We start from the raw sequence: 14,796 nt of genomic DNA, 5'->3' as shown, positions 1-14,796 counted from the left end.
TTACCCTTAACACCATGGGCTCTTAACTTATTTAACAGTCTCCTGTGCGGCACCTTGTCAAAGGCCTTCTGGAAATCTAAATAAATCATCTCCACTGATTCTCCTTTGTCTAACTTGCTTGTTACCTCCTCAAAGAACTCTAACAGATGTGTCAGACACAACCTCCCTTTGATAAAGCTGTGCTGACTCAGTCCTATTTTCCCATGCACTTCCAAGTACTTCACGATCTCATCTTTAATAACAGACTCTAAAATCTTACCAATGACCAAAGTCAGGCTAACTTGCCTATAATTTCCCGTCTTCTGCCTCCCTCCCTTCTTAAACAGTGGTGTTACATTAGCCACCTTCCAGTCCTCTGGGACCCTTCCTGCCTCCAGTGATTCATGAAAGATCATCACCAATGCCTCCACAATCTCCTCAGCTATCTCTTTTAGAACCCTGGGGAGTAGTCTATCCGGTCCAGGTGACTTACCCACCTTCCAACCTTTCAGTTTCCCCAGAACCTTCTCCTTAGTAATGGTCACTGCATTCACCTCTGCCCCCTGGTTCTCCTGGAGCTCTGGCATCCCACTGGTGTCTTCCACCGTGAAGACTGATGCAAAGTAACTATTCAGTTCGTCTGCCATTTCTTTGTTTCCTGTTATTACTTCTCCAGCCACATTTCCTCGTGCTCCAATGTCTATTTTTGCCTCTCTCTTACCTTTTATATATTGAAAAAAATTGATTCCTCTCTTCCTTTATATTACCAGCCAGCTTGCACTCGTACTTCATCTTCTCCCCCCTTATTGCTTTTTTACTTGTCCTCTGCTCGCTGTTAACGGCTTCCCAACCTTCTGGTTTCCCACTAATTCTCGCCACTTTGTACGATTGTTCCTTGGCCTTAATACTGTCCTTGACAGCCCTCATCAGCCATGGATGCCTTGTCCTCCCCTTAGCATGTTTCCTCCTCCTTGGGATTAATTTCTGTTGTGCCTCCCTAATAACCCCCAAAAACCCCTGTAATTGCTGTTTCACTGTCTTCCCTGCTAGGCTCCTTCTCCAATTAACTTTGGCCAGGTCCTCCCTCATGTCTTTGTAGTTACCCTTCTTTAATTGTAATACTGTTACATCTGATTGCAGCTTCTCCTTCTCAAACTACAGGGTAAATTCCATCAGATTGTGGTCATTGCTCCTTAAGGGTTCCTTCACCTTAGGTTCCCTGGTCAAGTCTGCCTCATCACACATCACCAAATCCAGAATTGCCTGTTCCCTAGTAGGCTCTGTCACAAGCTGCTCCTATATCTCTCCTTGCTATCGATTTAACTTCATTCCTAAATAACACTGCTGCCCCGCCCCCTTTGCCCATCTGCCTGTCCCTTCGACAGGACATGTATCCTTGGATGTTTAGATCCCAGCCCTGATCCCATTGCAGCCACATCTCTGTGATGCCCACAACATCGTACCGGCCAATTTCAGTGTGCGCAACAAGCTCATTTACCTTGTTCCGTATACTGTGCGCATTTAGGTACAACACCCTAAATCCTGCATTGGCCACCCCCCTTTTCACACTCTCCTCAGTAACTGTACCCTGTACTGTGGCCCTTTTCGATTTTTGACTATGGCTTCTCTGCCTTACACTTTCCCCCTTACTGCTTTTTGTTTCCGGCTCTGTTTTACTTCCCTCCAACCTCCTACTTTGGATCCCATCGCCCAGCCACATTAGTTTAAACCCTCCCCAACATTTCTAGCAAACACCCCGCAGGACATCGGTTCCATTCCTGCCAGACTGTCTGGTTTGTACAGGTCCCCCCTCCCCCAGAACCGGTTCCAATGCCCCAGGAATTTGAATCCCTCCCTCTTGCACCATCTCTCAAGCCATGCATTCATCCTATTTATCCTGACATTCCTACTCTGACTAGCTCATGGCACTGGTCGCAATCCTGAGATTACTACCTTTGAGGTCCTACTTTTTAGTTTAACGCCTAACTCCCTGAATTCAGCTTGTCGGACCTCATCCCGTTTTTTACCTGTCTCATTGGTGCCTATGTGCACCACGACAGCTGGCTGTTCACCCTCCCCCTCCCAGAATGTCCTGCAGCTGCTCTGAGACATCCTTGACCCTTGCACCAGGGAGGCAACATACCATCCTGGAGTCTCGATTGCGTCCGCAGAACCACCTGTCTATTCCCCTTACGATCGAGTCCCCTATCACTATAGCCCTGCCATTCTTCTTCCTGCCCTGCTGTGCAGCAGAGCCAGCTACGGTGCAATGAACCTGGCTGCTGCTGCCTTCCCCTGGTGAGCCATCTCCCTCAACAGTATCCAAAGCGGTATATCTGTTTTGCCGGGAGATGGCTGCAGGGGACACCTGCACTGCCTTCCTACACTTGCTCTATCTTTTGGTCACCAATTTTCTATCTCCCTCAGTAACATTCACCTGTGGTGTGACCAACTAGCTAAACGTGCTATCCACGACGTCCTCAGCATCGCCGATGCTCCAAAGTGAGTCCATCCGCAGCTCCAGAGCTGTCAAGCGGTCTAACAGGAGCTGCAACTGGACACACTTCTTACACGTGAAGGAGCCAGGCACAGTGGACATGTCCCTGAGCTCCCACAGCGCACACAAGGAGCATGACATGGGGTGTGATATATGTGCTGTGCCACGTTGTGGCCTTTTCTTTTGTTTCTAAATAAGCTTACATTTGAATCACCTTCTTGGATGTTCTGAGCTTTTATAAAGCCCAACGGGAGGGGATGGAATTCCAGATTTTGTCCTAGGAAATTGAGCTGGGCAAGTGGATGAAGTAGCAGGGAGGGACCATTTTGGGGATAGTGAATAGTTAGATTTAGCATCATTATGGGAAAGGACAAAAATAGAACAAGGTTAAGAGTTCTAAATTGGGAGAAGGAAAAAAAAGCTGATAGGTGAACTGGTGAACATTGACTGGTACCACAACTAGTAGAAAGCAAACCAGTGTCAAATCAATGGCCCAGTAAGAAGTCTTACAACGCCAGATTAAAATCCAACAGGTTTGTTTCAAACACTAGCTTTCGGAGCACTGCTCCTTCCTCAGGTCAGGAATTTACCTGAGGAAGGAGCAGTGCTCCGAAAGTTAGTGTTTGAAACAAACCTGTTGGACTTTAACCTGGTGTTGTAAGACTTCTTACTGTGCTCACCCCAGTCAAACACCGGCATCTCCACATCAAATCAATGGCCGCATTCAAAAGCGAGACTCTATAGGCACAGTGTAGACATGTCCCCCCCCCTCAAAAAAGAGTGCTACTGCCAAATGGGCAGCACGGTCGCATTGTGGATAGCACAATCGCTTCACAGCTCCAGGGTCCCAGGTTCGATTCCGGCTTGGGTCACTGTCTGTGCGGAGTCTGCACATCCTCCCCGTGTGTGTGTGGGTTTCCTCCAGGTGCTCCGGCTTCCTCCCACAGTCCAAAGATGTGCAAGTTAGGTGGATTGGACATGATAAAATGCCCTTAGTGTCCAAAATTGCCCTTAGTGTTGGGTGGGGTTACTGGGTCATAGGGTGGAGGTGTTAACCTTGGGTAGGGTGCTCTTTCCAGGAGCCGGTGCAGACTCGATGGGCCAAATGGCCTCCTTCTGCACTGTAAATTCTATGATCTATGTAAATTCTGTAAATCCCCAGTCCTCTGGTTATCCAGAAGCACAGGGTAAGATAAAGCAGAAAAAGAAAGTTTATGGCAGTCACAAAAGGCTTAATGCTGTAGAAAACCTTGAGGAGTATAGAAGGCACAGGGGTGAATTAAAAAAGGAAATTTGAAAGGAAAAAGGAGATATGAAAGAATACTGGCAGATGAAATCAAAGAAAACTCAAATATTTCACCAGTGCATTAAGAACAAGAGAATAACTAAGGAAAGATTAGGGCCTATCAGAGATGTACATGGTAACTTATGTGTTGATGCAGAAGATATAGGCATGGTTCTCAATGAGTATTTTGTCTCTGTCTTCACTAAGGAGAGGGATGTTGCAGTTAAAGAGTTGTAGTTAAAGAGGAGTGAAATATTGGATCCAATAAGCATAGTGAGAGAGGACGTACCGGAGAGACTGACATCCTTGAAGGTGGATAAATTACCAGGGTCGGATGCATTGTATCCAAAGCTGTTGAAGGAAGCCAAGGAGGAAATAATGGATGCTATGAGGATCATTTTCCAATCCTCACTACATTCAGGCGAGCTACCACAGGATTGGAGGTCTACAAATGTCATACCATTATTTTTTAAAAGTTCAAGGGATATGCCAGAAAATTATAGGGTGATTAGTCTGGCTTAGGTGGTGGGAAAATTATTGGAATCAATTCTGAGTGACAGGATAAACTGTCACTTGGAATGCCATAGATTGATCAGGAATAGTCAACATGGTTTTGTTAGGGGAAGTTTGTGCCTCACTAACTTTTACTTGAGGAATTTACAAGGAAGATTGATGAGGGCAGTGCAGTGGATAGAATTTAATAAGACATTTAACAAGGTTCCGCATAGCAGAATGGCCAGAAAAGTGGATACAGGGGAAAGTCATGGGTACAGGGGAAAGTCATGGGTACAGGGGAAAGTCATGGATACAGGGGAAAGTCATCAGTTGGATCCAAAATTGGCTGTGACAGGAAACAGAAGGTTGATGGATGTTTTTGCGAATGGAAAGTGATTTCCAGTGGCATTCCTCAGGGCTGTTTGCTGCATATATAAATGCTTTGGACATAAAAGTGGGAGGCAGGACTGGGAAATTTGCAGATGATACAAAAATTGGCCATGTAGTTGATAGTGAAAGGGGTAACCTGTTTCCAGAATGGTATCAATATTTTGGTTGAGTGCGCTGAAAAGTGGCAAATGGAATTCATTCCAGAGGAGTGTGAGGCAATGCATTTGGGGAGGGCAATAAAGCAAGGGAATACTCAACAAATGATAGGATATTGAGAGGGGTAGAGAAGGTAAGACACAGGCCTCAGGCCCCTGAAGATGACAGGGCAGATGGATAAAATGGTTAAGAAAGCGTATGGAATGGTTTTCTTTATTGAACAAGATATTGATTACAAAAGCAGGAATGTGACGCTAAAACTGTATAAAGCACTGGTCAGGCCAGGGCTGGAATTTTGTGAACAGCTTTGGTCACCACATTACAGGAAGGACTTAATTGCTTTGGAGAAAGTACAGAGGATGTTGCCCGGGCTTGGAAATTGCAGCAATGACAGACACAAACGTAAAGAAAAGGCGGGGAGGGGGAGGAATAAAGAAGCATGGACCCCAATCACACCCAACACAATATATGTAGGGCCATGCCACCCCAACAGGAATAGGTTGGAAGACCCGATGAAGGAAGAAGGCCAGACGACAAGAAATGGAGGGGGATCAGATAAAAAGGGGAAGAGGGAAGCAGGGAATCTAGCTAAAACTAAACTCCTGCTGAAAAACAAGAAATTGTAATCGATGTATATAATGAAAGTCAATTGATGTACATAATAGAAGATAACCAATGTATATATTTTTTCTGTGTATGTTCACACCCATCTTTGCTCTGTATAATATGAAAATCCATCGTAAAAACATGTTTTAAAAAATTGTAGCTATGAGGATAGATTCAATAGGTGAGGGTTGTATTTAGAAACATTGGAAATAGGTGCAGGAGTTGGCCCTTTGGCCCTTCGAGTCCACACCACTATTCAATATAATCGTGGCTGATCATGCAAATTCAGTATCCCACTCCCGCATTTACTCCATATCCCTTAATTCCTTTAGCCGCAAGGGCCACTTCCAGCTCCCTCTTGAATATATGGCATACTCCTTATTCTTAGGCTGTGATCCCTCGTTCCCAAAATCGGGAACATTCTTCCCGCATCTAGCCTGTCCAGTCCCATCAGGATTTTATACGTTTCTATAAGATCCCCACTCATTCTTCGAAACTGCAGTCAGTACAAGCCCAGTTGATCCAGTCTTTCTTCATATGCCAGTCTGCCATCCCAGGAATTAGCCTGGTAAACCTTCGCTGGACACCCTCAGTAGCAAGAATGTGCTTCCTCAAACCAGGAGACCAAAACTGCGTACAATACTTAAGGTGTGGCCTCACCAAGGCCCTGTATAACTCCAGCAAGACATCCCTACTCCTATTCTCAAATCCTCTGGCTATGAAGGCCAGCATGCTGTAGCTTTCCTCACCGCCTGCTGTACGTGTCTGCCAACCTTCAGCAACTGTTCCACCATGGCACCCAGGTTTTGTTGTACTTCCCATTTTCCTAAACTGCCACCATTCAGGTAATAATCTGCCTTCCTGTTTTTGTCACCAAAGTGGATAATCTCTCATTTATCCACATTATATTGCATTTACCAAGTATTTGACGACTCAGCCAGCCTGTCCAAGTCACCCTCTAACCTCTTTACAGCCTCTTCACAGCACACACTGCCACCCAGCTTAGTGCGTCTGCAAATTTGGAGATATTGCATGCAATTCCTTCGTCCAAATCATTAATGTATATTGTGAACAGCTAGGATCCCAGCACAGGACGCTGAGGTACCCCACTTGTCACTGCCTGCCACTCTGAAAAGGATCCGTTTATTGCACTCCCTGCTTCCTGACTTAGAACAGAGGAGTCTGAGGGGGGACCGAATTGAGTGTACAAAATTAGAAGAGGCCTAAACAGGTTAGACAGGAAATACTTGTTTCCTCCCTAGCTGTGTAGTCAATTGCCAGGGAGCACAGATTTAAGGTGATTGGTAGAAGCATTGGAGGGGACATGGAGAAAAACCTATTCCCCCAGAGGGTGGAGAACGTCTGGAATTCACTGTCTAAATTGGTGGTTGAGGCAGAAATTCCCAACTCATTTAAACCTGAATCTGTATCTGAAGTGCTGTGACCTGCAAAACTACGGAGCAGGTGCTGGAAAGTGGGATTAAAATGAGCGACTCGTTTCTGTTTCTTCTGGATGGGCTGAATGGCCACTTTCTCTGCTGTAACATTTCTTTGGTTCTAAAGGTTTTAGGGCAGCACGGTAGCATTGTGGATAGCACAATCGCTTCACAGCTCCAGGGTCCCAGGTTCGATTCCGGCTTGGGTCACTGTCTGTGTGGAGTCTGCACATCCTCCCCGTGTGTGTGTGGGTTTCCTCCGGGTGCTCCGGTTTCCTCCCACAGTCCAAAGATGTGCAGGTTAGGTGGATTGGCCATGCTAAATTGCCCTTAGTGTCCAAAATTGCCTTTAGTGTTGGGTGGGGTTACTGGGTTATGGGGATGGGGTGGAGGTGTTAACCTTGGGTAGGGTGCTCTTTCCAGGAGCAGGTGCAGACTCGATGGGCCGAATGGCCTCCTTCTGCACTGTAAATTCTATGATCTGATCTAAACTCATCTCGGTGTCAAATATGAGACCAGTGACACCACAAGGGCTGCAGTAATTCACCATCAACTTCTCAAGGGTAAGTATAGATGGATAATAAACACCTTCTTTGCCAGTGATTCTCATAACTCATGAATAAAAAAGCCGTGGAGTTGGTTCTTTTCTGCCATCCACACTGATGACACACTAGCCTCTAATATTAGTGATTTGCAGCAGTGGTTAAGATGTCAGATACACTTGCTGTGCCTATGTGGCGGCACGGTGGTTAGCACTGCTGCCTCACAGCGCCAGGGACCCGTGTTCGATTCCCATTTTGGGTGACTGTGTGGAATTTGCACTTTTTCCCCGTGTCTGCGTGGGTTTCCTCCAGATGCTCTGGTTTCCTCCCCACAGTCCAAAGGTGGTTAGGTGGATTAAACATGCTAAATTGCCCCTCAGAGTGAGGTTACAGGGCAGGTGATAAAGCCTACGTAGGGTGGTCTTTCAAAGTGTTGGTACAGACTCAATGGGCCGAATGGCCTATTTCTGTAGTGTAGGGATTCCATGATTCTATGTGTTCTAAGCTGGCATTAGAGGGACTGTATTTCATTCCTTGTACTCCATATTCTGTTTGTGATGTTTCTCCAGAGATTTTGTCAAAGTTATAGTGAGATGTGAGGGAAAACTGGAGATGGGGGAAAGTTTTACCGCTAGGTTTTTAAAGAAAATGCCAGGAGGCTTCAGAGAGCATTGAAGGTAGCATGAAGTGATGGGTGGGGTTCCTGCAGTTTTAAATGTCAGGTAGCTATCACTCCCAGGATTATTGAGTGACCTTGGGCTTCCTCAACTCTCCCTGCTCTCTCCGACTGTTGTGACCAGCAAGATTGTGGAAGAAAGCCATGAATTGGACTGGGATCTGAAGCCTATTCCCCATCCAAACAAGTCAGGCAGCATAAGAAGAGGCCAGGCTAGACGTTTCTTTGGCCACATCCTAACCAAGGACAGTGGGTCGGTAAACTGAGTGAGACTATGTGGCAGAACCAAGGCCCATCACAGAGCTCATGACCCAGGGCAAAGATTGATAACAAATGTCCCCACTATTTCCCAGACCCACATTCCCCCCACCATGCCTCATCCCCCTTCACGATTGATGAATGACAAGGCAGGCATTTGTTTCTGGTATCCTCTCTGCCACTGAGCCCGAGTTAACAGGATTCTCATCTTCTTGACCACAACTATTACCCAGCCCCTTCCATCCTACCCTCAAGTGTGGGAAGTGTCCACAATCACATGGAAGCTTATCTACAATATGGAAACCACACAATCTACACCTGATGCCACATAGTATGGGTGGGGTTAGTGTCAGAGGGCACAGCCAGAGTTGACACTTCCTCAGTGACAGTGGACTCTGGGTGCCAAAGCAACTTCCCTGACCATTCTGCTTAGGGCAGCTTGGTGGAACACTGGCTAGCACTGCTGCCTCACAGCACCAGAAACCTGGGTTCAATTCCGGCCTCGGGTGACTGTCTGTGTGGAGTTTGCACTTTCTCCCCGTGTCTGCGTGGGTTTCCTCCGGGTGTTCCGGTTTCCTCCCACAGTCCAAAGATGTGCAGGTGGATTTACCATGCTAAAATTGCCCCTTAGTGTCCAGAACATTTAGGTGGGGTTATGGGGATAGGACGATGAAGTGGGCCGAGGTAGGGTGCTCTTTCAGAGGATCGGTGCAAGCCCATGGGCCGAATGGCCTCCTTCTGAACTGTAGGGATTCTATGATCGGTGCACGTTCTTGGTGAACATAAGGGAGCAAGAGTGTGTGTCAAGAATTCCATGTGTACTAGGCTCTAAATGTCGGGTCAAAATAATCTGTTAATGTTGTGACTCAGAACACATCTAATTGTCATTTCAGTGGTAACTGTGAGATGGCATTCATTGGAAGGAGAAAGGGGAGTATCTAAGGGAGGAAGGCAGAAATACAAAATGTAAAAGTTAAATGAACAGAATGATATAATTCCAACAACAGAACCAATCTACAACACTCTCGGAATAATTGAATCATCTCCTTCTGAAAGACATTGGGCTGGATTCTCCATTCCTGAGGCTAAGGACCGACGCCAATGGAGGATCTGTAGTGTTTCATGATGGGAAAATCGGTACGGGGCTAGCATCGGTGCCATGTGAAACACCCATGGAACGTGAGAAAAAGGGTTGGAGAATTGCGGGGTCCGTGCTGCACATGCACAGGGAGACGGGGGTGCAGCCGCGCATACGCCTACATCCCCCACACACGCACCAGTCGCACCGTAAAATATGTTGCTGGCTGTGCTGGACCACGTACCTGCCCACCCCGACCCCACAGCCCACCTCCTGGCACCCCCCACCACTTCCTCTAGCCCTGGCAGAAGCAACCCACCCCCCCAGCGACTAGCGGCATGGATCTCGGCCGAGTGAGGTGATGCTGGACACTGTCCGCATGCCCTCTTCCTCCACAGGTGCCACGCCAGGCTTACAACCGCTGAGTCACATGTGGCCCACGCCATTGAGAACCCAGCACATTGGAGGTGGAGCATCATGGGTGGGCCCGCTAATGACATTCCAACGGGGTTGTGACTGCACACGGTGCACGTCTTTATGATGCTGATTCAGATGGGGCGGACCATGGCGATCCAGCGCCAAACAGCCGCCTGCTGAGATTTTGGCGTTGGGAGCCATTCTCCGGCCGATCGCCATTCCCGATTTCAGCATCGGGCTATAGAGAATCCCGCCCATGAGTTCTTCTCACTTTACCTGTTGTTCAGCTCAGTAACTGGGTCTATTGTTGTCCAGGGGCTTCCGGTCACCAGCTCTGGGCGCTCAGTATTGTTGAAGAAACATCCTGCTACGCTGAGGGGTAAAGGCCGTGTATGTTCGGGCAGTGGAGGATATACATGTCCACCGATTCCTATCCACAATGTCAGTAGGATACTGCCGGCAAGACCAGATATTGCACCCTGCGATAAAATAGAGCAACAGTTATCAGGTCAATGATCGGTGCGGAACACAACATTGTAAAACAATAACAAACCTCAGCCACTGGGTTCATCCTTCTCACTACCCAGTAACTTTTGCTGCTCCATGAAGCCTGGGCTTGTGGTCTTCGGATTTTACCCCATATTCTCAAAATGAAATCCAAATTCAGCTTCAACCAAAAAAAGCCCTTAAGTGAAAACTTCACCTTCAACCTGAACCTGCATGGAAATATTTCAGCTAACCTGTCATCAATAGTGGAGCTTTTATGAGTAAGAAGGGCTTTCACTCCAACCATAAACATATTATGTAACATTAGAAGAAAAATAGACTGACATTTATATTGTACCTGTTGCAACCTTATGACATCCAAAAATGCTTTATAGCCAGTTAAGTAATTTTAACGGAAGTCCCTATTATAATGTACAAAATGTCAGCAACTGAACTACACATGGCAGGGCCTCACAGTGACATAAACAGCAGATAATCTGTTTTAGTGGAGTTGATTGTGAGATAAATATTAAGGAAAAATGCCCTATTCTCCTATGAATGGGACTTTTTATATATGCCCCTGAAGGGGCAGATGGGACCTTGGCTTAACATCTGTGGTGAATGAGATTCACACGGCATTATAGTTACCAATGTCACTCTGTTCCAAGTAGATACATGTATCAATATTGTAAGTGCAGTTGCACTACCTGACCACCAGGGGGAGTAGCTCTGGGAGTACTCGAGAGTTTGTACTGGGCTCCTCCCTTGGCTCCGCCCAGAACTCCTCCCCTGGAGCTACTGTATAAAGATCCGTGCCACAGAGTCAGCCAGCCAGTTCACCGAAAGCTCAACGGCTAACAGGCTGGCTCTGTTGTAAGTATATTAAAACCGCTATTCTAATCCGACAAGCAGGTGTCCGTAGAATTGTTGGTTCCAACAACATCTCATCTGAAAAAAGCACCTCTGGCAATGCTGCACCTTCACAGTCCTGTGCCAGAGTGTCAGCCTTGTACCAGTGACCCAAAAGAGATGTTGGAAAGACGCAGCAGGCCTGGCAGCATCTGTGGAGCGAGACAATAGTGGTAATGTTTTGAGTCCTTGTGACTCTTCTTCAGATTTTCTTCAGCTCTTAATATCTAATATTCAGCTGAACACTTAACGAAGCTGAGTCACTGGTGTGACCCGGCAGGGTTATGGAAGCAGATGCCTTCTTGCTGCTACCTCCGCACCTGGCTGTGATCAAATGCCAACCAGCCAATTAGTGGTCAGCTGGTGTAACCTTCGGCGAATATAAGCTCGGGGAAAGGAGAATCAGTGGCAGCAGGGGCAGCCTGTGACCCAGAAGCAGGCACTCATGACCTGTTTAAAAGATTACCAGCGCCCAAAATGGCAGCTATATTGAAGAGCTGTCAGCTGCAGCTCTGGCAGTCCAGTGTGTGTACTGATTACAACAGCAGAAACAATTGCTTGGATAGTCTCTCTGTGAGCCAAAGGACCAATGCATGCTCACTGGACCCTCAGCCTCCATCCCTCTGGAAAACTTTGAGGCCTCTGAAACTTATGTCTACACAGAGGGAAGCACTTCTGTGGCCCCATATTTGCTGCATGTCCTCTTCCAGGTAGCTAGGAAAAGATGGGAGGTCCTCTTCCCTCGAGGCTGAAGAAAAAGGCCTGTTGTACGATCTGCAAGTACCTGTAAAGAGCTATGAACTAATAGCTAAGAACTAATTATGTTCCAGGGAACCACTTTTCACGCTGCAATGAAGAGTAGTGTGATATATAACAGAACCTTCCTTGCACAAGGTAGCTTGGCCAATATTGAATTTAAAGAGCTCTCATCTTTTTGAGCTTAAAGTGTGATTATTACCAACATCCGGAACCCAGAAGGCAACAAGAGCACATAACAAGACCTCCCCACCAAAACAATTGGGATTGTCGGGATCCAGTTATCCAAATGAGTTCACAATCTTCCCCTCGCTGCCAGAGTGAGTGATAAACATCAGTCTTCCTTTAGGTGTGTGTAAATGGGTGTAGAATCTTGGGATGTGTGAGCCCACCAGACAGTGGGACTGGCTGCAGCTCTGTCAGGAAGAAAGTGCCTGGCATCTATATGGCTGGAAGCTGCCGAACATCAGACAGATTGACAGAACCCTAGAGGATGCAGCAAGTGTGCATAGTGGGTGATATCTCTGGTCAGGCACTGAAATTGTAGTGATATGTATCACTATACACTAGGGGTTAATGTAAATACACCACAACTAAGCAACCACTATGAAATGAAATGAAATGAAAAATGAATGAAATGTCACAAGTAGACTTCAAATGAAGTTACTGTGAAAAGCCCCTAGTTGCCACATTCCAGCGCCTGTTCGGGGACGCTGGTACTAGAGGGAGCACCAGACATATATATAATAGACAAGACAGGAAGTCAGAGACACTCTTCACAGGAATGACAGCTGGTGAGCAGGCACAGACAGGCACCTCTTAGGAGAAGGAGGGGAACTCAGAGGGTGTGGTACCACATCCTCATGCCACCCGCCACAATTGCACATAGTGACCCTCAGTGGGTCAGTACACGGTTATTGATTCAGGGTCACAAGCTAGTGGGGGTACTACATAAAGAATGGACTATCTGTCAGAGTACTGTAGCAGCCGAGCCCTCTGAATGTGGGAGGACAGGCCAATGCTAAACTCCTGAGTGATAATAGGCCCCTGGAGTTGACAGTAAGGCAGCAAATGCTGGACACTCAGTATGAGGTGCATGAAGGTCTGGCAAATATCCCAGATGGTTGCTGCATCCTGGCTTGCCCAGTGGAGGAGAGTGTAAGATGAGTATTTGTGGGGAACATCATCTTCAGCTTCCTTCATTAAATGTCACATTGTGCCTGTGCCTCTCTCAATGTACTGATGGGGTCCAGGGCCAGATGTGTGTGTGGGAGGTGGTGAGCCAAGGGCAGCTTGGGTTTGACCATGACATCTGTGCTGATTGCTAAGACCATTGTAGAAGCATTATGTGCTGATTGTTTTACTAATGGCTGTGCTGTTGGAGGTTATAGTGAGACTATGATGAGTATTTTTGGTGGACCAGATGGCTGGCAAACTGCAATTCAGCAGAATCGCCTTAGGATGAGAGCCCCCAAGCCTTCTTGAGAACTAAATCTTGAGGGCCAGCAGACTTGTCTGGATACTTTGGCTCATCTTCAGCTTCCTCATTATCATCCTAGTCTGAGAAGCCTCGTGGCCCAGAATATCCTCCACAGACAGGGCATCCCCCTCTGCAATGCCAGGTTATGAAGGGTGTGGCAGACAATCACAATCAGTGACCCATGCTGGGATATACTAAAGGCATCAACTTAATGGTGCAGACACCTAAATCTCATTTCCAGTAAACCAAAAGTTGAGTTCTTCTTCCTCAGTCTGCACATTTCTCACCAAGCTCATCAACCATCTCTTCAGTGATATCCTCTGATGCCAAATATTCAACATTTTAGTCACATTGTGTGAGTGAAAAGCTGTGGAACCAGTTAGTTATAGAGAATATACGGATTGTGACTGCCCCCATAATGAGCACATACCTGAGGCATTTTCTGGCAATGGTCTTGGATGGGTTGGATGTTGTGGGGGAGTGAAATCCCCCTGGTTGATGAAGGTGGCTGGATGGTGAGTGGGAAGATGGTATCAGTACAGCTTTGATGACGTGATGTCATTGGGCGATACTACACATGTTACCAGTGCCACCCTGAAATGAGCCTGAAGTGTAGAAGCTCAGAGTGACAATGTGATTGGGAGACAATGAAATTGTATGCACAGCCACACTAGAACTCGCCACCACTGCCATCATGCTGTCATAGTCTCTCTGGATAGGCTCAGTCATCTAAGATGCTGCCTCACCAACATCTATAGGGCTGGTTTAGCTCACTGGTTTAGACAGCTGGTTTGTAATGCAGAATAAGGCCAGCACCGTGGGTTCAGTTCCTGTATCAGCTTACCCAAACAGGTGCCAAAATGTGGTGACTAGGGGCTTTTCACAGTGACTTCATACTTGTGACAAAAAAATGATTATTATTATCTATAGGAAGGTCGTAAGCTGCAAACATATTGCTTGCTGGGTAGCCTCCTCTCCCGGCATGTTTTAGTGTCGAAGATACCCTCGGACCTCTGCTCCTTCCCCAAACTCCAACTACGAGTGGCTGAGTTCCCGCCTCTTCCTCAGTCTTCGGTTCTCCTCCTCACTGGGGATCATCCACTGCAATGGACAATGCAATTCCCCTAACACCATTGTGCTCACACTGAAGTGTGGGCACCTTTCCAATAGGTTTTGAGGAGTCATCCATTGCCAACCTACTTTGTACAAATTACCTCCAAAATGCCCTTGGCGGGAGGAGCTCTTTATCCAGTGGGTCTACTTGATCCAAAGATTTATGTTCCTCATCTTCTGGATGCAACTTCTGCTGCTGTCTCCAATGATTCAGCCTGAGTCCTTCTGGCCCCTTTA

The 14,796-nt window shown here is 46.9% G+C and overlaps 1 protein-coding gene across 1 annotated transcript in view; it reads right to left on the bottom strand.

Annotated features, from left to right (window-relative positions):
• The window catches only part of slc5a8l (solute carrier family 5 member 8, like), a 142,666-nt gene that overhangs the window by 24,683 nt on the left and 103,187 nt on the right, over positions 1-14,796 (bottom strand). Inside the window, exon 13 of the mRNA XM_038820980.1 lies at positions 10,092-10,294. Coding sequence (XP_038676908.1) covers positions 10,092-10,294 — 203 coding nt within the window. The remainder of the gene's footprint in view (positions 1-10,091; positions 10,295-14,796) is intronic.

This window comes from Scyliorhinus canicula, chromosome 15 (genome assembly GCF_902713615.1).
Source record: "Scyliorhinus canicula chromosome 15, sScyCan1.1, whole genome shotgun sequence".
In the NCBI taxonomy this organism is placed as follows: Eukaryota; Metazoa; Chordata; class Chondrichthyes; order Carcharhiniformes; family Scyliorhinidae; genus Scyliorhinus; species Scyliorhinus canicula.
This window is presented reverse-complemented; position numbering and strand designations above follow the sequence as displayed.